The sequence below is a fragment of the Haliotis rubra genome, unplaced genomic scaffold, assembly GCF_003918875.1.
Source record: "Haliotis rubra isolate DU_JTF1 unplaced genomic scaffold, ASM391887v1 Scf1448, whole genome shotgun sequence".
Classification (NCBI taxonomy): Eukaryota; Metazoa; Mollusca; class Gastropoda; order Lepetellida; family Haliotidae; genus Haliotis; species Haliotis rubra.
The window spans coordinates 158715-182946 of NW_025765390.1; the positions used below are offsets into that span (position 1 = coordinate 158715).

General features: G+C 44.6%; 1 protein-coding gene and 1 pseudogene across 1 annotated transcript; both read right to left on the minus strand.

Annotated features, from left to right (window-relative positions):
* Window positions 1–3754: 3754 nt before the first annotated feature.
* On the minus strand, window positions 3755–20383 carry LOC124269411 (ADP-ribose pyrophosphatase, mitochondrial-like). Its single transcript, XM_046704418.1, is given in 13 exon segments — window positions 3755–5283; window positions 5537–5686; window positions 6446–6653; window positions 7343–7486; window positions 7488–7518; window positions 8791–8855; window positions 8888–8996; window positions 9920–10014; window positions 11018–11139; window positions 11894–12033; window positions 12608–12747; window positions 20043–20154; window positions 20289–20383. Coding segments are annotated over 13 exon segments (1509 nt in total). The 3' UTR covers window positions 3755–5185.
* LOC124269417 lies at window positions 6700–6865 on the minus strand (annotated as a pseudogene).
* Window positions 20384–24232: the final 3849 nt, after the last annotated feature.

The window sequence follows — 24232 nt, forward strand, 5'->3', positions numbered from 1 at the left end:
CTTGCAGCAGGAAGGAAAGAAAGCACCACAAAGTAAAGGTGGAAGCAAGGATATGGAAGCATGGATACTACAAGCAACTCTAGTGCCAGCACTGACGACACACACGTCCTACTGAGCAGCAGATCCTCAGCAGTAGGTATACTTATGTAACTGAAAATGTCATGCTGATAATGGAAATATGTTACTCCATACAGGTTTGAACCCCTGGACAGCAGAATCTCGCATGACTAAGGGAAGCAACTCTGCACAGCATGATGCACACTAGACCACTTGGATACCCGAGCTTAAGTGGGAATACCAGTTTGTTGCAATCTACCAGATTGCAATCAGACACTATCCCCAAGTAAACAGCAAGAGAAGACACTGTCCCCAATTAAGGAGCAACAGAAGACACTGCAACAATAGGGGCTAGGTGACACTGATGGAATAAAATAGAGTCAACACTTTCAGTTGTAAACAGGTGTAAATACAAACATGACCTGGGTAATCATTAACTATTCAACAATGTTACCATCTGACATACAAGATACAGAGCAATAGCTTGTTACTCAAGACTTCCAGGAACTGATCATCTGCAGTACAAGACAATGGAGACAATCTTGTCTGGGAGGTTAAGTTGACAGGTTGTCACTGTACATGCCATACATATGACCAGAATTTATCTAGAATCTTAGGCCAAATGTGCCTTAATAGCAGGCAAATTGGGATAAAACGTTTTTGTTTACAATTTGGTAATTATACATTAAAACCTATCATGTTTTATAGGTCCTTTATCAGTGAAATACAAATTACCCCTACAGGTTGTATCTAGAGGTACAGTATTGTACACATGAACTGGGTCATTTTCAGTTCTAATGTGGGAATATTAGCCTCTGGGTAGGTCCAGATCAATTCCTTTGTGATGCTGAGATAAAAATCTTTTGAACATCCTCACATTACTAAAATAACGTCCAGTAGAGTGTGAGATATAGATCTGTAAGTACACTTGCAACAAAATGTTACGGAACACATGATTGTGTGCAAAATACACACGTTATAAGGGTTGAATGTAAAGTAGATATGTTTAGATATATATCAATATGGAGGCAGAGAGTATCTTACAATATAAATGATACATGGCCAGTCAAAGCCAGAACATTCTGCAAAATACAGCTAACAAATATGACATTAAACATCGCAAAAAAATAAGCTATAAGAAAATCTTTCAATAAGAATATGTCACTTTTTGTTCCGGAAGGGACACAACTCTGCTCACATGACAAAAAATAACTCTCCCTGAAAGCATTTTTATCAAGTTGTATGTCCATAGTTTATTATGAAGAAAAAAACAGATCTATAAATATATGAACCATAAAATATATTGACTGTGTTTTTAAACAAATAAACGCCAGATTCGTCACATCGGGGGGCTGGTCAGGAAACTGATACTGGAATGCTGTGTTCGATGGGATAGCAAGTTATGATAACCCAATTGCAATACAATAGGAAAATAACAAGATGACATTTGTCATGACAAGCAGCTGTCTTCAGTAACTAAAGTTAATGATTACAGCCAAGGCATACTTTGTGGAGAGTAATGCCTATTCAACATGGTCAACAATAGTTGGAAAGCTGTACTATCAGTACATAGTATGTTATAAATCCTATTCCTAGTTTGAATCAGCTCATATTACATGTTTTGTGTTGTTTGATATTAATATATCACATTAATATATGCATCGTGGAACAAACAAATAATATTTTCCTGAATCGTTAAAGGGCCACTGCAACCATTCATTCTCAATGGTCCAAATTTGAAGCATTTTATCAAAACTGTTTTCTTGCTGAGGGCCTTAAACTGGTGGAATTTTGTCAAACTTTATTTTAGAAAACATCTAAAAACTTTGGCTCATTCATAAAACTGCTTCATTATTCAAGAAGTGTACATTTATTACCCTTAAGATAAATTTGTTGAATTCTGATTGGTCAATAGCCAAAGCATACCAAACCATGTAGGCGGGCCAGAGCCTGAGGCTCGGTGGGACATGATATGTACATATATGTATTGTGGAGGTACAGTGTCAGACAGAATGTAAATAAATGTGGAAATACAGAAATCTTAAAAACAGTCCATATAAAACATACTATAAATAGTCTCGTTTAGGGATGTTTCTGATTAAAATCACACACAGAAACAGATATTGTTTGATTTTAAGATTAGGAGTTTAACATCAAGAACTAAGCCCTTAGGTAAAACATACACTACATGAGGCTAATACAAATAAAAGCTTTCAAACCTTATAACACAACATTGTAACAACATGTGACCTGAAGAGTTGATGACCTGAACAGTTTTTGTACACAGACAACACAACAAAGAGGGGTGGTGTGATGGCCACACAACAAAGAGGGGTGGTTTCATGGCCACACAACAAAGAGGGGTTTGATGGCGACACAACACATAGGTGGGGCTTCACAGATGCAGAAAAGCAACATACAGTCAAGGCTTAACATGTCATGTGGCTTAACAGAGACACGGCAGAGAGGCATGACTTAAAACAAACACAATGGAGAGGTTTGGTCTTGTCGACCCTGACACACAGCAACCAGTACAAGGTCATTACTCTATCAAACAATCTAGTCAACATTCTGGTAGTCTGGATGTTCTGCCTTTCAGACTTACTGATTACATCTAAATACACATTACACAGAATTAATATAAAATCAAGATTCATTTATCTATAAATTTGTCATTTCACTGGAAACTGTCAGGTCGGGATCAGTCAGTTGTTTTGTGCCTCAAGAAACAGGTGTGGTTAAAGGGTATCATCCAACTGGTGAATCTACTTGACATCAGATATTTCTCAGACCTCCCTGTCGTCTGACCAATCAGAGCAATGTTTTCAGACTGGTGACAGAAAGTCTTTCATAAAAATTCACAATCAGTAAGATCAACACCATGTTTTCCCAACCGATAATTACAGTACAGTAATATTTTTACAATATATCTGAAATGGAAGTCCCCAATTTGAAATTAGTGCAGTTTAGCTGAAGAAAGCTGCTTTTTGATAGAACTCTGTCAACATCTTGTCAGTCATTCCATTTGTCAGTTAATGTTCTCTCATACTGGTATGTCCCTAAATCTGTTCGGTGGTACCTAGCACTAAGATCTGAATGAGATCAAGAAATTACAGGTGTGATAAATCTTGTAACAACCGGTTCTACAAATGGCCACATACCGTCTCTACTGTCAAGTCAGGGTGTCAGTTTGTGGTTTAGCAACAGTTGGTTACTGATGCAGCACACAAACCATGATGGAATGTTTGGTTACAACGAAACTACAACCAGCAGGAGCTAACAAGAGGACAACATTCCACAACAATCACTGATTGTCTTCATCACAATCACATTGTTAAAACAGTGTTCACAGAACGGGTCCAAGAATGGTTAAATAGGTTCCACATTATATACAGAGAACAGCATACACTCACAAGACAACAGAGCTGGCAAGACAAGGACCTAGGCTTCATACAACTCATTACCGTATTTGATGTATTAAGTGACCACCTCGAATAATTCTCCATTTTAATATGACATTAGTTCTGTTTGAAGATCAAATAGTTTTAATAATGAAATGTTACTGGTTACTCTCGTTATCTGATTGTCCGCCCTGTCACATGACACAATAGTTTTTTATCATGAAACTATGTTCCGAAGAAACTGAAGAGGAACATAAATATTAACAAGCATTAAAACTGTTTAAGTACCCCTGGAGCCTAATTCATTAAATACGGTAAATGTTGATCAGGCAGGGACCGACATTATTTTGCTCTGTCTCAAAACTAAAGTAATCAAAATTAAAATAAATAATAGAAATGCAATAAAAAAATTCAGTAACATTATTGTCCAGATCAGGTTTGTTCTCCGTGACCTAGTGTCTGTGGTAAACACTGCCAACATGCCACTAGTGAGTGAGATGGGTTTTGCGCCACTTTTAGCAACATTCAAGCAATATCACGGGGTACACCAGAAATGGGCTTCACATATTGTACCCATGTGGGGAATCGAACTCCAGCCTTCGGCTTGACGAGCGAAACTTTAACCACTAGGCTACCCCACCATCTATCATGTCATGAAATAGTCTTGAAGGTATTATCAGTTTAGACCCATTTCATCTCACCCCACCTCATGTCAACAATATCAACAAAACAATTCATTCTAACACACAGCACATGAATAAACATTTTTGAACACATAATTCTCTTCCTCTATACATACTGTATATCATAACAGCAAGGCCCAAATACTTTACACACAAATAAGGATTCATCTGCATGCTCTGACGAGTATTCTTAACAAGACATTTTACAATTTAGAGCTAAAAATCTTAGCTTGTACACAACATGAAACAATCGTAGGACGAGCCAAGAAATATTCCGATGTGTTTCTTGAAAATGGCAATATGTAACATGCACGCTGAGACATTGTTAGCGAAACTCTTGAACACACATTGTTTTGAGTATATAAAACACTAGCTGCAGCTATAAGAGATTCATATCACTTCAAACAGAATAAAAGAATCCAGCATTCCAAGTGAAATGTTCATGACAATCTGCTGCAGACATGGTATTATTCACATATCACAGTGTGGCCTTTCACAGAAACAGCTGCACACTTAGACCAGAGACTCTTATACTTGCTTAAGACACTTCACACTTAAGACACATACAAAGTTCATACATCCAGCATCAGGGCAAGCACCTGCCCTGGACCTGAGGTCTGTAGTGTAGCAGAGAACTACGCCTATCTTGCTTCGTGTCTGATAAAAATATAATCCATGCAGTTATCTCCCTCTTCCTGACCTAAATCCGTGACGCATTAATATATCTCTTCATTCTGTTATTTTAGCTGCAGATGGCGCCAACAGTCATCATCATGGCATCACTTGTCTGTCAGCTTCTAAAAGGCGACATTGCTAATCTGCAACTAAGACATGTTCTATATTTGGCCCCAAGCTGATTGTCATCACTGGAAGGTGAAAAGATCCCTGTTACCACGGTAACCCCTGCATAGCTGGATGAAGAAACCTAAATTCTAATGGCATCGTATATGGCACTTGTGTTGGAGACCGGGGAGTGCTGAAGAAGCAGTGTAGGTAATATTGCTGTGATAGATACCAGCTGGAGTATAACTCCTCCCACCGGCATTAAAAGTAGGAGTCATGAATCCTTGCTGCTTCTTTCACAATGGAATCTTGGTTGCCATAGAGACGAGTGTAGGGGGATATTTCTCTCCAAGCATTTTCTCTCTGGAACAAAAATTCCATTGCATTAATATTTACGTTTCCGTTCACTGGTCACCTTATTCATATAGGTAGTGTTGGATCTAAGTAGGCATCCAAATTACTATTTGCTTCCAAAGCAGATGCTGCTTTAGATTCTGGAGCTTCTGATTGGCTGAATTACCCTTCAACAGCATTTCTCACAGCCACTAAAGTCATATTTTGTATCCTCACCATAAATAACCAATCACCATGACAACCATGTATTCTGACAACAACTCACCACAGGGATCCTGTCGTCCAGTGTGTCGCTGAGTTCATAGTGGAAGTTCCACACTTCCGCTTCCCTCCAGGCATTGTCGGTGTTGGAGGGGTCATCGATGTAGCCGCGGTACAGGATCTGCGCACTGAAGCCTTTAGCTGCTGCTGCTCATCTGTGCCAGGTTGTACCGTGTCTGAGTTGAGGTGGACATTGCAAACTCAGCAAAGAACTGCAAGATAAGGATGTTTTACTAACACAGAACAGTCAACAACATCACACACCAGGGCCCCGTCACAAAGTTAAAGCCTAAGATCTCATATTTTTTCTCGTAGCAGGATCACTATGTTTACAGTATGGGAATGATGAAAAAAAGTCAGATCAGGCTTATTGAAACGGGAAGTGGTCAAAGCCAGGATACAGTCAGTGAATGACAGTCAACATATTAGGAAGTTCTGTTAAACTCAAACTGATTCCATATGACATTACATGCCCATGTGACAACATTGAACGAGACAATAGATGTATGTGCAAAAACATTTCTTCCTTAGCTGACTACAGATGGTGCAACCCATTCAGACACTTAGATCACAAAAGATTCCCTTGTCACAAGCAAAGCACTATGGATAGAAGGTGAATTCATGTCTGTGCACAGGTGATGAATGTTTAACCAGATACCATGTGAACAAATATGAGGTGCTGACCAGGAACAGGGGGAACATCTGAACATGTCGCAACTCACAGTACTTATCACATCCTTCTCATTAAACCACTGATATTCTTCATATAAGCACCATCCATACAATGGAATGGGTATCTGGCCTTAAATGGCTGGAGTGTGAACATGTCGTAACCTAACAGTACTTACGCTGATCACATCTTCCTCATTGAACCACTGATATTCTTCATATAAGCACCATCCATACAATGGAATGGGTATCTGGCCTTAAATGGCTGGAGTGTGAACATGTCGATCACATCTTCCCTAACAGTACTACGCTTGATCATATTTTCCTCACTGAACCGCTGACATTCTTGAACCGCTGACATTCTTCTGCCTTCTGTGTTGAGAACTCCCTTCATAAACTCCTCGCACATCACACCATAGGAAGTGGTCTTGCCGTACACGTTACCCTGGAAACATGAAGTCACATGACAATAACCAATAGCCAATCACTGCACCACACTACAAGCCTTCTTGTAGGATGATGTATTTGTTCACACAGGTGAGTAAGTCTTTGTTCTACTGTTAGTCTTTGTTCGTCCTCATGGTTTGGTAGACTGTCAGTTTTACCTGAAGTCATGGCGATGCATACTATAGAAATGATACCTAAAAGTATGATCTACTGTCAGTCTTTGTTCACCTGATAAAGTAGCACTGAATGTCATTAAAAATAACAGAAATGTTAAAGTTCTAAATGCCCATCCAAGGCAAGTGTGTGAGTTGTGATACTGACCAATGAAATCATGTGTAGGGTGATGATACATGGACAGTCATTGTTGGAACATGATCCGTAAGATACTACTTTCTGTTTGAATGGTTCTCAAGCAGTGGTTACAATATTTGAAATTGGGCTGACACTGTTTAGAACAGTCCTTCAATAACATCATGGCAGCAGATTCAAGGTGAGAACAGTCAAGACGACTGGTTGAAAAAGGGAGATCAGGTGGTCTGACTCAGTGCCTACTGCTTGTGTGTCCCTGCATCAAAGCCATGTCCTGTTCAGAACACATCTCTACCAATTACAGCCATTATTATATAGCTTGAATATTGCACACTGTAGCATACAACAAACAGCAAACTTTTAATCACAGGTACTTACACCTGGCAGAGTTAGCTCCCCTGTATCCGGCCTGGGGACCACTATAAACTCCAGGACCCGCTTCCCCTCCACGATGATGTGGTCCATAGGGTAGCCTAGTGCCGAGTACTTCCGCTTCCACCGTGTGACGACAGCCGCGATAATGATGGTTGGGACCCCACCTCCACAACTTTCCCCTGTCCTTCCCAAAGGGGTTCTACGGATACCTGTCCTTCCCAGAAGGGGTTCCTGAAGCATGTATCTCCACAATCAGAAATTGTACCATGGGAAACGAACTCTAAAACTCATTTTTGTAACTTAACACATAAAATGAAACACATCTCTGTGAACTCCTCTGTAGTTACTCAGTTTAATCATAATTAAATGTTAATGCTAGTTTAATGCTAATTAAAAACCAGGTTGTGTCAGTCTAAGCTTATGCAAATTTAATGACCAGCCAATGAAATGACTAACAATAAGTCAACATGAGCTAATCAGAAGCAGCTTTTTCAAGCTTTACGGCACTAGTTTCAAACTGGCAACTTCGATTCCAGATAACACTTTGAAAATATCTTCACAAAGTTCTCAACTCTGAACAAAAAGACAAAGTCATCAATATCCCCAGAATGGCAAAATACTCTTCATGAATATGTCTACGAGTTATGATTATGTCAAATGTTTTGGTGTGTATATAGAAAAGTGGAAGGAGAGTATTGAAAGGTTTTTTAAGTTCTGCTCCAGAAAGGAGCACTACCACCAGTTTCAATCTAAGTAAAACTTGTTGGCATGGAAATGCAAAGATATTTTATTCAGAAATCCAAAACTACCAAAAGACACCAGTACACCACCAGACCAATCTATGTGCAAAGTTTGGTGAAGAAATACAGTAGTGAACGGTTTTAGAGTTCTGTCTCGAAAAGAGCACTACCACCAATTTCAGTCTAAGTCAAACTTGTTGACATGGAAATGCCAAAAATATTTAATTCAGAATTCCAAAACTACCAATAGGCACCAGTACACCACCAGACCTATCTATGTGTCAAGTTTGGTGAAGAAACATTGAACGGTTTTAAAATTCTGCTCTGAAAAGACAAATGTGCACGGACGCACAGACGCATGGACACATGGACACACGCGATACGACGCGACAGACGGAGTCAATTTTAATACCCCTGCAAACGCCGCTATGGGGATAAAAATGAACAAAACAGATATTGTGGAACATCTAATTTCTTCCGTTTAAAATATGTCTCCCACTTAAGCAAGTGAGACAATCATTCTGGTGGAATCAGTCGTCCAAACAGTTACTGTTATACAGAATACCTAATGTTAACCTTTATATGATTAGAAAACACAATCTGATTATCACTTCCTGATTCTGGTAAATTATGCTCTCATTTGTTGGACCAAAGTTTGTGAGTCAGTTTAGGTTTATGCTGAACTCAGCAATATTCAGCCAGACAACTCACTGTGGAAGGTCGGTTGTGTCCAACTTATATCTCAGTGGCTGGTTGTCGAACGTGATCCATGACGACTTTTATCCACATCAACACTAACACTGCCAACCTTCTCAATGAACACAGTGTTCCACATGGGACTGAAGTCAGGCAAGGGAGGCAACTTCTCCACTTCCTCAGGACTCATCTTCTGTCGGGACTGTTCCTCATGGCGGAGTCTGGAAATGAAGTTATAATAGGTTGTGAGGTCGTGGATGAAGTTATTGGTTGTCAGGTCGTGGATGAAGTTATTGGTTGTGAGGTCGTGGATGAAGTTATTGGTTGTGAGGTCGTGGATGAAGTTATTGGTTGTGAGGTGACAAAGGCATTATTGCAAAGGAGGTTCAGTTTGCTATTTGGCATTACATCATGGATCTTGGCACCCCTTGGATAAGATGCATAAAATATTTTAGTTTGTTGGTTTGTTGTTTAACGCCACACTCAACAATATTCCAGCTATATGGCAGCGGCCTGTACATATTTAAGTCTGGACCAGACAATCCAGTGATCAACAGCACAAGCATCGATCTATACAATTGGCATACGATGACGCAGCGGTCCACCAAGTCAGTGAGTCTGACCACCCGATCCCATTAGTAGCCTCTTTACGATAAGCATGGGTTACGGAAGACCAATTCAAACCCGAATCTTCACGGGTCAGATATGTTTTAAACACATCCAGTTATAAAATGCAGCGTGGGGTAGCCTAGTGATTAAAGCATTGGCTCATCAACTAAAAAGACCCAGGGTTGAATCCCCACATGGGTACAATGTGTGAAGCCCATTTCTGGTGTTCCCCGCCGTGATGTTGCTGGAATATTGCTAAAAGCGGCATAAAACCAAACACAGTCAGTCAGTCAGTTATATAATGAGTAATGAGTTCATTATCTTTGGTTGGTCATTTTAGTTGTTTTACCCCCTCCCGTCAGCATTTTCACAGCAACATCACAGCAGCCTGTAAATAATTGTGTCTGGACAAACAAATGGTCGATGTTAGGAGCAACATTCCATGCCTGACATGCAACAGACCTCCTCACCAAGTCACACAACTGAATCTCTCGTATACACACTTCAACAGCATCTGTGCTGCCAACATACTTACTCCATGATGTCCGGGTCAACAAAGAGTGCGTACTCTTCGTTGAAGTCCTCCAGGGAGCGGGTCATGTAGGTCGGGTCATACGCTTCGTATACAACCTGCACGGACAACACAGTTCATGGATATCACCTTATATACAAGGGTACAATAAACCAATTGTCATCTGGGGTTCAGAGTCGGAACCAACTGTTCAAGGCATGTGTGAAGCATAACTACTGATAAAGCATGCCTGTTGGAATGGACTATACACTCTTAACACTGAATTTTTGTACAGTATTGCCACAGATAGCAGCAACATTGCTGATGGAGCTTTAAGCAATAATTATGCACTCACTCACTCATCTAAGTAAAAGATGAAGCACACAGGTTGCAATTTCTTGCAGCTGAGTGAGAGAGAATAAGTTGGGTTTAACGTCACTTTAGTGAAACCCATGAGCTGGGGGCTGACAAACCTTGAAACAGGCTGACAAACCTTGAAACAGGCTGACAAACCTTGAAACAGGCTGACAAACCTTGACACAGGCTGACAAACCTTGAAACAGGCTGAAACAGGCTGACAAACCTTGAAACAGGCTGACAAACCTTGAAACAGGCTGACAAACCTTGAAACAGGCTGACAAACCTTGAAACAGGCAAACATGTGTCAGCATAAGGGGAGAAGGTTCCGCATCTGAGAGTACCTCTGGACAATAAGCTGATGTCACACAGGACATTTAAAAGATAAACAAATATTATGAAGGTACAGTCAAATCCCGATGAGTTGAAAGCCGGTGTCTAGAATATTATGCATAACTCGAAGTACCTGTCGGTCCCGACCATTCCCTGTTATAGTTGTCATCATTTGAATACCGGTTACACGAATTCGAGTCATAAATACACACGATGACTCGAGAAGGAAATTTGGTCCCATGAGATTAAAACAACAGTAATCTTGTATACATAAGCCGAAGTCAGTCAATGAGAAGTTGATTGGTGTAACAAACTTATTGTAAGTCTATATGGAACATTGGGAGTATTAATGCTATTAGTGAAGGGACAGACCTTGACTGTTTTATTTCAGTATCTAATAGTTTTCCCATCCCTTGTGTAGTTGTGACTCACCTCCCAGGGAACATATTTATCGAAGACAGGGAAGCGTTGTGTGAGTGTCCCTGGGTAGGGCGACTGGCGGGATGAGACATGCACGAGCTGCTGCACTGGCTTCAGGCCCTGGCTCTTCGGGTCTGTGATAACACAGCAGGTCAGTCAGTTAACAAATATACCTCCCTCTTTATCCATCTCAGCATGTAATTCTGTATCATATTCTGTATCAGGAATACACAGACTATGTATAACACATGTCTAGATTCTGCATTACAAATACCAAGGTTCTGCACTACACATACCCATGTTCTGCATCACACATACCAAGGTTCTGCACTACACATACCCATGTTCTGCATCACACATACCAAGGTTCTGCACTACACATACCCATGTTCTGCATCACACATACAGAGGTTCAGTATAACATATACTAAGGTTCTGCATCACACATACCCAGGTTTTGTATCTCACATACCAAGGTTCTGCAGTATGCATGAAGAGGTTAAGTATCATGCATACCAGGGTTATGTATCATACATGCCCCGTCTCTGCATTATGCAGACCCTAGTTCTGCATTATGTATACCCAGTTTCCACAATATGCATATTAGGTTGTATCACACATACCTATGCATCACGCATTCCGTCTCTTTCATGCACACCATGGTTCTGCATATACCAGGTTCTGTATCATGCATACACAGTCTGCATTATGTACATCCTAATTCTGCATTATGCATACTCATGTTCTGCAATATGCATACCAGGTTCTGTAGCTCACATACCTATGTATCATACATACCTAGTTTCTGCATTATGCATACCCAAGTAATGTATCACATATGTACCAAAATTATGCATTCTACATAGCCATGTTCTGCATCACACATACCCAGGTTCTGTATCATATGCTTCATCTCCTCCAGAAGCAGCCGACACACTGTGACACTCTTCTCCACGTGGACCACACGGTCGTTCATTCTGCGATGGTTGTCCTTTTGAAGCTGCATGTCATCAATCAGACGAGACATGCTAGGACAAACAAACACAGCAGGGTTGAATGCATCAATCCACACAATTGTCCCAACCCCTTTCTATCTACTCTAAAAAGAACTCTACCAGTGAACATCCATATGTGTCCCTTCCAATACCCCCAAATGTTCTTACCCAAACCCTCTCAGTTGACCTGTCTGTTCTCTTTCCCTCACCTGCCCCAACTCTTCTCATCTGCCTCAACCATGTACCTGCCCAACCACTACAACTGCCTTCAGTTGCCTTGCCCCTACACATAACCAAACCCAATTGCTCCTGATTCACCCCTGCAATAGCCCCACCCCAACAACTGTCCCAGTACTGAACCTGACCCAGCCAGTCCCCTGCTCTCACACCCAAACCACTAGTCTCTATTACTGGCCGACCCCTGGAACTGTCCCATTCTTACAAATGACCCATCCAGTCTCCTGCTCTACCACCCAAACCACTAGTCCCTATAACTGGCCGACCCCTGGAACTGTCCCATTCTTACAAATGACCCATCAAATCTCCTGCTCCACCCCCACAACTGCCCCATACCAGACCCTCCCTGCACCTGCCCTACCCCCCTCACCTGTCACTCTGTTCCTTGTTCCTCTGTTTTTCTATCAGATTCTGCTCCTCCTCGTTATTGAAGGTCTGCAGGCAACTCTTCCAGTAGTTGAAGTCCACTGTCCGCCTCACCTTCATGATCTGGACCTTCTTCATGCCGTCCTAGAGGATGAGAACACCCAGTGTAAATGTTGTAACATCTGTCACTTGTTCTCCACACCGGCACTTCCGAATATAGTCTACAGATCATTACTCATGGGGATAACACAAGGCAGGTATGTTTCAGAAGTGACCTTGATAGACTAAGACCTTGATATGGCTGTGGTGTTTAGCGTCATGTCTATCTGTCTTCATGTCTGTCCACATGTCTGTCTACATATCTGTCGACATGTCTATCTGTCTTCATGTCTGTCTGTCTTCATGTCTGTTTACATGTCTGTTTACATGTCTATCTGTTGTCATGTCTGTCCACATGTCTGTCTGTCTTCATGTCTGTTTACATGTCTATCTGTTGTCATGTCTGTCCACATGTCTATCTGTCTTCATGTCTGTCTGTCTTCATGTATGTCTGTCGTCGTGTCTGTCCACATGTCTATCTGTCTTCATGTCTGTCTTCATGTCTGTCTGTCTTCATGTCTGTTTACATGTCTATCTGTTGTCATGTCTGTCCACATGTCTGTCTGACGTCGTGTCTGTCCACATGTCTATCTGTCTTCATGTCTGTCTTCATGTCTGTCCACATGTCTGTCTACATGTCTGCCTGTCTACATGTCTGTCCACATGTCTATCTGTCTACATGTCTGTCCACATGTCTGTGTCAGTGTCTGAGCCGACCAGTCCTGGTTTTCCTCCGTTACAGACAAGATTCAGGCAGGGTAACAACAAGTAACATTTCCCGACAACTTTTCGGCAGATGTTCTATCCACGAGATGGAGGTGATCTGATATCCTGACAACTGATGACTGTACGACACATTACCTTCATGTCCTTCTTGACACACTTGCAGCAAGCTGATATACAGCTGACAACTGATGCACATGTAGCTGATCAGTGTCAGTGGTGGAGGTAGGCCTCGTCAAAGTCCACGATAATGGTGTAGCCCATATCTGACATTGCTGACTAGTGTCACTGGGGTTCAATACAGAAACTACATGTTAGAAGTTCACAAAAATGAAATTTTTAGAGTAAAATTAATATTTTTATACTTATCCTGACTCATGCTTATTTGCTTGTCTTCTTCTTCTGGCGAACCTAGTGGAACACGTATATCTCCCAATTGAAGTTCCCTTCAATAAAAGAAATCACTCATTAGTACTCACCACGAGTTACCTCCCTTTCCCCAAGAGCGGGAACGAGGGCGCCACCCAAGCCCATGTGCTCCACTCTCTCCTTTTTTGTATTGAGCCCAACACTTTATTTTTCTCGAGAAATCCAAAGTGCTAAGTGGGGAGGACGGGAGGGCTTACCTCATGAGTCAGGATAAGTATAAAATATTAATTTTACTCTAAAAATTTCATATTTTTTCTTATCCTGACTCATGCTTATTTGCTTGTAGAATCCTACGGATAGGTGGTGGGATTATATATACTTTGGATTTTACTAATTAGTGATTTGAACTGAGATAATTGTAATAACCCTATGGGAACTTCATGAAGGCACTGAACTGAATTCCTGCTGTATATTAACAGCTGCCTCTTAAGAAGGTTATTACAATTTACTGAATATAATAAAAGTATATAGAACATTAATTAAAGCTAAAGCTATTAATGTGAAGTATAAACTGTAGATAGTTTATAAGTATACTTTTATAAGAACCAAAGTAATAAACACAATATGTATATATATAAGCTATAACATAGTGTGCTTAAGGTATAAAGATAACTTAAGCTGTATAATAGTAACCAACTACTGAGAGTTTGTTAACTAATACATGTTATGAAATGAACATATGACTGAGCTTAAAGATAGAACTTAAGCTGAACATATATATAATAGTAGAACTTCGTAAGAGTTGTAGGTATATGTGTATAATGATATAAAATCATAGTACTGAGCTTAAGATAAAATTTTAACAAGCAAATATATATAGATAGCACGTAGCTATTAGTACTGTTATCAGATAAGTATAAAATCATCAAGATAGACTTATCTTCTCCGTGGAACTGTCAACTGTTGAGCGAGGACCATGGGACCGAAATGGTGGATACCTGAGACGTCCTTGGTGGTGATATCTCTCAGATAATGGTTGGCAAACACCATATCGGATCTCCAAAAACATCCCTCCATAATGGTATTTAATGAACAATTTCCATGTAAAGCTAAAGTAGAAGCTAGTGCTCTAATTTCGTGGGGATTAGCAGCACTTGGAGGGGTCAGTCCAGCTGCCTTGTAGGCTCTTAGTATGACAGTTAGGATCCAGATAGAAATAGTAGTCTTGTGACACTTCTGTCTGTGAAGCGGTAGATATAGGGATAAACAATCTTTTGAATTTCCCTCTACTTTGCTTGGATCTTTGGAGATATATTTTCAGTGCACGTACTGGGCAAAGTGATAAGTCCATCGTATCATGTGGTCCAAGAATGGATGAGAGAGCTGGGACATGGAACAACCTGTCTGGTTGACCTGGTAGTTGATTTTTCGCAATAAAATCCCATCGAAGTCCCAGATGAGCGATGTTATGAATATCATCAAACCGTGTTCTCTCGTAATCCAAAGCGTGAATTTCAGACATCCTGGCTGCAGTGGCTAGCAGCTAGCAGGAATAAGGTTTTGTGGGTCAATGATTCAAATGGCGCAGATAACAATGGCTCGTAAGCCTCACTTGTGAGGTGTTGAAGTACAACATTCAGATCCCAGGCTGGCTTGAAACTTCCGTTTCTGGTCTTCCAATCGAAGGCCGCGTAATAAAGGTGAGTAACTCTGGTGTTTTAGTCAACTTGGCCCGTCCTCATAGTAATGACTGAACTTATGGCTGCAAGATAAGTGGATAGTGTAGATCCTTTCAGATTCTTAGTTTGGCGTAGGAAACACAAGAATTCTGCCACTTGAGGATGTGTAGCAAATCTGGCTGAAAATCCTTTCTTAGCAGCATAATTGACAAAACTGCGCCACTTGTCATCATTACAAGTTCACGAGTAGAGTTACGTAGTGCAAAGCGTGACGCGCCGCGCTCTGGTGGAATAACCTCTCTTATTCAAACATGCTTTGATACAGTCCACCGCGTGAAGTTGGTATGCTTCTGGTGTTTTGTGCACTTGTTTGGTGTCGCGGATGTATCAGTAGATTGGGCGCAGTGGGAGCTGAAGTAGTGGTTTTCCGATTCCTAGTATGAGGTCTGGAAACCACGTTCTCAAGCTGGCCAGTAAAGGCGAGACCAAAATCAGATCGAGGCTCTTCGTTTGACTGATTTTTAGCAAGACTTGTGGGATCAGCGCGGGAGCGGGAAAGCGTCACAGCGTTTAGTCCCTCCACGATATGCTTAGTCGTCCGTTGCCCAAGCTAGTGGATCTGGCACTGGCGATCTGAAAGTTGTCAGTTGATTGTTGAATCGGGTGGCAAATAGGTCTATGAGAGGAGATCCTATTTCCATGATTATCTGATTGAATATCTCTGTGTGGAGCATCCATTCTGTCGTGACGGCTGGTGCGGCGAGAGAGGCGTCTGCTAACACATTTTTTGCTCCTGGAATGTGGCAGGCTTTGATATGAATGTTTAGACTGTCGACTAATTTGAACAGTCTGAAACATCGGGTGAGTAGATTCAGTGATCTTGTTGACCCTTGTTTGTTCACATAAGCGCCACCACTTGAGTTGTCTGTGTGAATCATTAACTGGGCGTTCTGTAACAGGTTGCTCCAGTGACTTATGGCGTTTATGACTGCTTGCATCTCTAGCAGATTTATGTGACATAAGCTCTCTTGAATGCTCCATAGGCCTGACGCTGTCCTGCGGTAAGGTGGGCTCCCCAGCCTATTAGTGGCAGCGTCCCGCGTAGAGGTGTATATCCGATTCGGCTCTACTAAGGAGGCGCCCTACATGAACATTCAATCTCTTGGTCCACCAGAGTAGATGTGGTTTGACATAATCTGGTAGACTGAATGGTAGAGGGTCCTCGAGATGAGCAATGATGAGGACTTGTAATGGGGCGCAATTGAAGCCTGCCTCTGAGTGTCAAGTCTTGAGCTGATGTGAGTAGTCCCAGTAGACTCTGCCACTGTCGTAGTAGTAGCGGAGAGTAGGGCTTGGGGAATCAGTTGTTGTATTTTGATCCATCTGTCCTCGGGACTACCAAAAGCGATTCTGGGCTGTAAGGAATCATTATACCTAGAAACTGCAGATCTTGCGTGGGCTCTAGGTCCGACTTGAGTAGATTTACTAACCAGCCTAACTGTGTTAGTAGCGATTATAAATTCCAGCTGTAGTCTGAGGCGCTGTGGATCTGGATCCACCTGTATACCGTCGTCTAGGTAAAATGCACTCCATGAGCCTTGGCGATGTAGGTATGAGACAATAGGCTTGGTTACTCTTGTGAATACCCAAGGGGCGAAGTGATTCGAAGGGAAGTACTTTCCATTGGTAGTGTATGCCGTCTAGCATAAACCTCAGATATTTCCTTGACCTGGGATGAATCGGAATGTGTAGGTATGCATCCTGCAGATCTATACTTACCATGTAATCTAGTGGGCCGAATTAGCTGGCCGGAGTTGAGGTAAATGTATCATCGCGAAAGCGTTGGTGGTTTGCATAGAAAATCTCTGTTGAAGGTGCTCATGTTGTAAATGAGGTGATACTTCTCTTTGGAATTCTTTTTCGGCACTAGGAAAACTGGGGAGTAGAAGCCTGGTGTGATGTTTTGCTGCTCTCGAGAACTTCTAAAGGCCTGTTTGTTTAGTAGAGACTGAACTGTTTCTCTTAACATCGGTAGTAGTGCCAGCTGAGCGTTGAACCCTGGTGGGTCGACTGTTAGCGGTGGCTTGGCCTTGAGTTGTAGGCGATATCCGTACTGAAGGATGTTGGATACATCACGGATCTTGAAGTATTCCCCAGTTTTCCCAGTGTAGTTGCAGGCGTCCACCCACTTGAGAAGGTTGTACTGGGGCGACTGGGGGTGGAAGACTCCAGTCGTTCGAACCTGACTTTCATCGTTTAAATCCACGGGCACCTCTGGATGATCTGCCTCTAGCTGATCCTCCTCTGAACTTGTTGTATGGGCGTGAAAAGAATTCTTGGGATTATTAGCGGCCGCTAATTTCTTATCGGGGCCCTCTGTAGCCCTGAAAACTTAGACTTACCCGAGTACCTCTGTGCTGATTGTTTAAAGGCGTTGGCTAGCGTATCCATAGATTTAATCATGAGAATTTTTACAAACCTGGAGAGGTTATGAATTCTTTGAAGAAAAGTCCTCCTTGGGGTACATATAAGCATTAAAATGTCCATTTTAAAAGCCTACGACAGTTGTAACAATATTTCAATAAAATATTTTACCAAACAAAAACTTCGTTATGTGTGGTGAGACCACCCTACAGGGCCCCCGTAGAGGGCCCCTACAGCCAAGAGCAGGTAACTCTGGCTGTGTACCTCAAATACCTCACTTTTCATGCTGAGCGTGTCAGACAGAATGAGGGGAGGTGGTGCCCGTACCCCAAGGAGGACTTTTCTTCAAAGAATTCATAACCTCTCCAGGTTTGTAAAATTCTTTTCAGAAGAAGTCCTCCTTGGGGTACATATAAGCATAAGACAGACTCCCAGCGATGTTGAGTGGGAGGTGGTATTCTGTCTGCCTAACATACCCCCTAGTTCAGTCGAAGGCACAGCGAAGCAGCGACAGAGAGAAAGTACACTCACCTAGTCACCTGACGCTGATGTCAATCAGGCGAAGTGATAACAAAGCGGGAAAAGGAGCCTAGCCGATAGGCTATTGGTGGAATTGATAAAAGCGGACATAAGTCCACCCCAACCATCAAAATGGGAGGGAAAGTATGGGCGAGTCAATATATATCCCTCAGCAACCCAAACCAGCGGCGTGGTGCAGGGATGAACACAGTGACTGTAGCAGTGATGTCGCTACATACAGTAAAACCACCACCAATGTGATACCACCACCGATAAAAATTGAGGAATTTATTAACACCTACACCATGAGAGAAAAGCAAAGCGTGATTTCTAAGGCTCATTCGGCTAGAGAATCGCGACACTGCTACTGGTGAGAACTGTCTGGCCAAACCGAGCGGCTCCGTGAGTGTTTGTCCAGCTGATAGTGGCGGATGAGCGTGCTCGATTCGGCTCCAGATAGCGCTGAGCAGATCTCTTCAATGGGCAGTGCAGCGGTATGCTTTTGATGTAAGCCACTGCCCTAATAGAATGAGCCTTTAAACCCTGAGGGATGGTTAATCCTTTGTAAGAGTAACTTTCGAACAAATGGCAGAGACAAGCCACCTAGATATGGTCTGCTTGTTGGCGCGGAAGACCAGCCTTGCCACCGCCATAACAACAGAACAGCTGCTTATCTTTCCTGATAGCAGCCGTTAAGTTGATATAAGCCTTGAGAGTCTTCACGGACATCTAAGGCGTGAAACGCGCCCGAAGAGGTACGGACGATGGAGGCTGAGTGAAAGCTGGCAGTTCGATAGAAGCGCCGTTATATGAAAAGCCTGCGACCTTAGGGCGGTAGGAGTCTGGCAAGCGAATACTGACTCTGTCTTTGTGAAAGACAGTCAGAGCAGGATCGCTGACATCGCATGGATATCACCTACCGCCTGCCAGGCGTTACCGCCACAAGAAGGCAGCCTTCCAACTTAACAGCTGGAGTGAAAGAGGCGACAGATCGTGAAGAGAGGACCCGGACATCAATCAAGAGCGATTGACAAGTCCCGCGGGGACTAATCCGCCCGGACAGTCGGACGGATTCTGTCCACGCCTGCTAAAAGCTGTACGAGAGGGTGCTGCCCCAAGAGAGCACCGTCGGCAGGGATATGGAAGGCAGAGATTGCGTGGAGTAGCCCGGATAGTAGGCAGCGGCTAAACCGGCTTCTAACGAGACTGCAAGAACTCCAGTACTTCAATTACAGTTGAAGAAAGGGATCAAGAATCCCTCTGCCGACACACCAGCCAGCGCATAACAGGCCCATCTATCCTCATACTGAGCGTTTGCCGAATCCCTCCCATGAAGCCAGAATTGTGTCTGCAACTGGTGCAGGAATTCGCTTCAGCGTGGAAGCGATTCGGACAGAAGAGCCAGGCCACCCACTGAATCCTGGGATTGGTGCGGCGCTCCGTTCTGGGATAGTAAGTCGGTCGAAAAAGGGTAATAGTACAGGAGGCTGAGCCAGAAACCTGAGTAGTACGGAAACCAGCTTTGAGCCGACCAAAGGGGTGCAAAGGAGCACAAGAAGTCGAGCTGGTTGGGTGGCAAGCTGCAAGAGGACTTTGGGAATCAGGGGTAGTGGCGGGGCAGCCCACAGAACCCTGTCCGTCCAATCGAGCTGGAAGCGTCTTGGGCGATGGCTCACCGGATCCGGTATCCGAGCAAAACACCGGAATCTGGTTCGTCCCCAGATGCAAACAGATCCACCTGGAGCGACCGAACAACTGGGAGATAGCCCGAATATCCCCGATGGAGCATCCACTTTCGTGTGGGGCCAGGATCTGACGAGAGAGTGCATCTGCTTTCGAGCGTTGTCGCCCTGGGAGATAAACAGGCATTACCGTATGTCGAACTGGTGGCACCAGAGCAGAAACTGCCATGCCTCCTGCAGAAGAGGCGGGGAAACCGTGCCGCCCTGCTTCAGGATGTAGGTCATTGCCGTCTGGTTGTCCATCTCGAGGCGGACCACCGCGGCCTTGAACCTGCTCGAAGTCGTTTGAACACCAACCTGACTGCTCTCAATTCTAGCACATTGATGTGCAGTTGCGCCTCGCTCTGTGACCACAGGCCTGAGACCGACAGAGAGCCCAGCGCCCCACCCTGTGTGGCGTCCGTCTGAATTGAGAGATCTGGCGATGGGATGTCCAAAGGGAGCCTTGGATAAATTCCTGCCAGTGTCCACCACCGTAAATGAGGAATTAGCCACCCTGGGTGTGGAGAATCAACTTCGTAACCCTGGGTGTGGACCCACATTGAGCTAGAGCCTGCTGAATGGGTGCATCCTCAACGCGCTTCGCCAAGCGATGTCCACCGTTGCCGCCATGTTGCCTAACAACTGGAGCCAAGTCGAGCTGAGGCCCTGGGGAACTTCGAGAAATTGTAACACAACTCTCTGGACTTTGGTGGCCAGCGGTCGGAGACAGGGAGACTATCCCTGGCGCTGTCTCGAACCTGCGCTCCCAAGAACACCAGATCCTGGGTGGGAACCAGTTCTGATTTCTTGAGGTTGATAATCCAGCCCAACTTGGTGAGAATACTCATCACAGCAAGTGTCGCCTTCGACTCAAGTGAGTGGCAAGCGCCGCGAAGGAGCCAATCGTCTAGATGCGGGTGACAGCACCTGCCCTGTGACCTGGCTACCTGAGCTGGAATTAGCATGAGTTTGGTGAACACCCTTGGCTGTGGAAATGCGAAGGGAGTACCCGAAACTGATAGCACCTCCGTCGAAGGAAAACCTTAGGTATTTCGAGACTTCGGGAGTGCATAGGGACATGGAAGTGCAGCGTCTTTGAGGTCGATTGGCGTGAGCCAATCTCCCTTCTCCACAGGCGAAATCACCCGAGCGCAGTGTTTCCATCTTGAATGGCGGTACCTCTAACATGTCGTTCAGACCTTTGAGGTTTAGAATAGGTCTGAACCCTCCGTCCTTTTTGGTGACAAGGAAATAAGTTGAGTAAAACCCAACATTTCTTGTCCCACAGGAACCATCTCTATGGCTGCCTTGTCCAGCAGCGACTGGACCTCGACGCGAGCACTTCCGCCTTCTCTAGGGCAGCCCGGCACTGGAGTGCGGATCCCGGAGAAGGGGTGGGTCGCTTCCACTGTGGCAAGTGGCCTTCCCTGAGTGTGGACAGGACCCAGGGATTGGGCGTGACTTTTCCCATTCCGACAGGAAGAGGGAAAGTCGACCACCCACAGGGATATGTGGCAGGAGACATTGAATACGGACTTTGGCAGTACTCTGACTGCTTGGTCTGGTACCAACAAAGGCTCTCGGAGGAATTATAGCTGGGAAGCGGGGCTGACTTCCCCTTCCTCTGAAAAGGCTGGTGGGGGCGCCGTGGCCTTGCCCTTGCCCTGCCTCTGCCCTTACCCCTCAGCGACTGCAAGGGCTGAGCCCATTTAACAGATTCCGCCGCCCGCGGCAGAAGGATATCGCGGAGGAGACAACCCGGGGGCCTTGGCGAGGCGTGTGAGGCTGTTCCAGCAAGGGCTTAGAGTCCTTGAAGGTTGAGACAGCCTCAGCGGCCTCGGACTACTGTAGCTGCCCGGGGAACAGGGTAGAACCCATCGGAATGGCAGCGCCAGCAGAGCCTGTTGCGTGGCAGGCGAATACCTGCGCCCGCGAGGAAAGCCACAGGCGGCGGAGGCCCATCACCGCCCGACATCATTTGGCAAGCCGGCGACCTGATAGAATGTAGCGCCAGATGTGACTGTACCTCCGTTAATTGCTTAGCCAAGGTGGAGGGAGGCGAATCTTCCTCCACCCACCCACATCCAGTAGTTGCCTCTGCAACACGAGATGTGGGCGGAATGGATCGTCACTTTGAGGCATTGAACGCATTGCGGTATTGCTCTTCAAAGGATCGATAAAGCGGATTTAAAGCTGTAGCGTTAGTGAGTGAGCGGCGGAAGCCCGGCGACCTTGCTTGGCTGAAGCCATAGAATTACCCAGCCGAACCCCCAGAGGCGACGGATGCGTAAACACTGTCGTCAACCACTGGGGGATTGTAGAGGCAAGCCTCCCCATGAGGTACCGGCGGTCAAGTTCTGGCAAATCGAACCTGGACCTGGTACCACAGAGGGAGGGTTGATTACTTCAGACAAGACTGAGGGTAATATCACGCGGCCTTGTGTCCCCACCTTGGTGGGAGCAAAAGCCTCCTGGGGCCGAAACTCCTGAGAGGTCGGGTGCGCCAGTACTGACCACTACCTGGGGCAGGACAGAAGCAATGCGGCTCCCGTACCTGCCTCAGGGGCGCACCCGGCCGAAACCAAAGGCGTGCCCAACTCCTCCCGACCCTCATCCTCCTCCATAGCCTCCTCGAATCGATCCTCAATGAGTGAGGTCTCTGTTTCCAGAGAGCTCTGAGGGATCATCGAGGGTCTACAGAGAGGGACAAAGGCTCGAGCAGAGCGGGTTGCCACACACACCCGACCCAAGACTTCGAGACTGAGTCAGCGGTGCCGTGATGAGGAAGAGCCGTGCTGGGATTCCTCAATGGTAGACAAAATGATCCAGACACCCGAATGGCCCGGCCAAGCGGTATAAGCGGTGGGACCAGTGCGAAGTAGCGGCAACTACAGGGACTGCCAAACTACTAACTACTGGACCAGACCCGAGCCAAGGCTCGGGCCGGTAATAGTTACTACAGCGGAGGGTGGCCAGCAGCGAGGGGCGAGGCTTCGGGCGGCGCACCCCGACAGAAACCCCCACACCAGAGCCTAAGCTGAGGTTGGGAGCACTGCCCGCCATAGACCCGACACACACACCCGTACCTGGTGGGACACCAATCTCCTGTCGGAGGCCAGCCATCAGCGTCAGCCGCGAGTGTGGACGAATCCATCTGCTTCTGCAATATATCAGAAAGTAAATCAATTGTTAGCTGGTTAGAAACAGGGACAGGGGGGAAGGTGCCTGTGATGTTGAGGGATGGCAGGTGAAAGAGCGGAGGCCCGCACCCTTCGCCCGTTTAGGAGCATCCCGAAGAGAGGAAGCGAAGCCTTCTTTTTTCTTTGTTTTATCTTTGTCTTTAGGCTCCTGACCCCAAATGTCCCCGCCTGAAGTAAGGGCGTGTAGAACATGTAATCAACGCGTCTGGACTTGATGAGTGCGGGGAGAAAGCCTGACACATAGAACAACCTTGTTCGTCATGGGCTTCCTCCGGCTAAACAAGCGTAAAGCAAACCAGGTGGCGATCCTGAGGCGACAAACTGCGCTACAGGTGACACACCCTTGGGCTGCAAAAACAGAACCAGCTATGATAATAGCAAGGACTGTCACGATATACATAATATAATATGCACACAACAAAACAGAACAAAATACAGCGCCAGGCGATATTTTAACTGCTACAGCAAAGCTATTAATTACTAAGCGTAAAGCCATAATGGCGGCGTAATTAGATACATAGGTGACAAAGAGCAACATGTGTGAAGGCGTGCGTAAGCAGCGTCGCGAAAACACTCAAGCAAAACTTACCTAAAGCCTGAAAAAGAGGAATTTAGGCAAAAGTATAATCTACAAAATGAAATATCAGCCCTTTCACAACCCGACTACAAGGCTTTTCTAAAGCCAGGGAAGGAAAACAAAGCGGAACCCAGCGGTCCGCCATCTTGCCTGCCGCGTGGCTGGAGACAGCGAACTGCGCCCGGATAAAAGTTACAACAAATCATGAATGAAAAAGTCATACAAAGATTCCAGCTAAGCCCCGGCGAAAAAGGAACCATACATACAGGTTGACTCTATCTCACTCATCTCTCTCTTATTAAGTAGCTTCTTGGA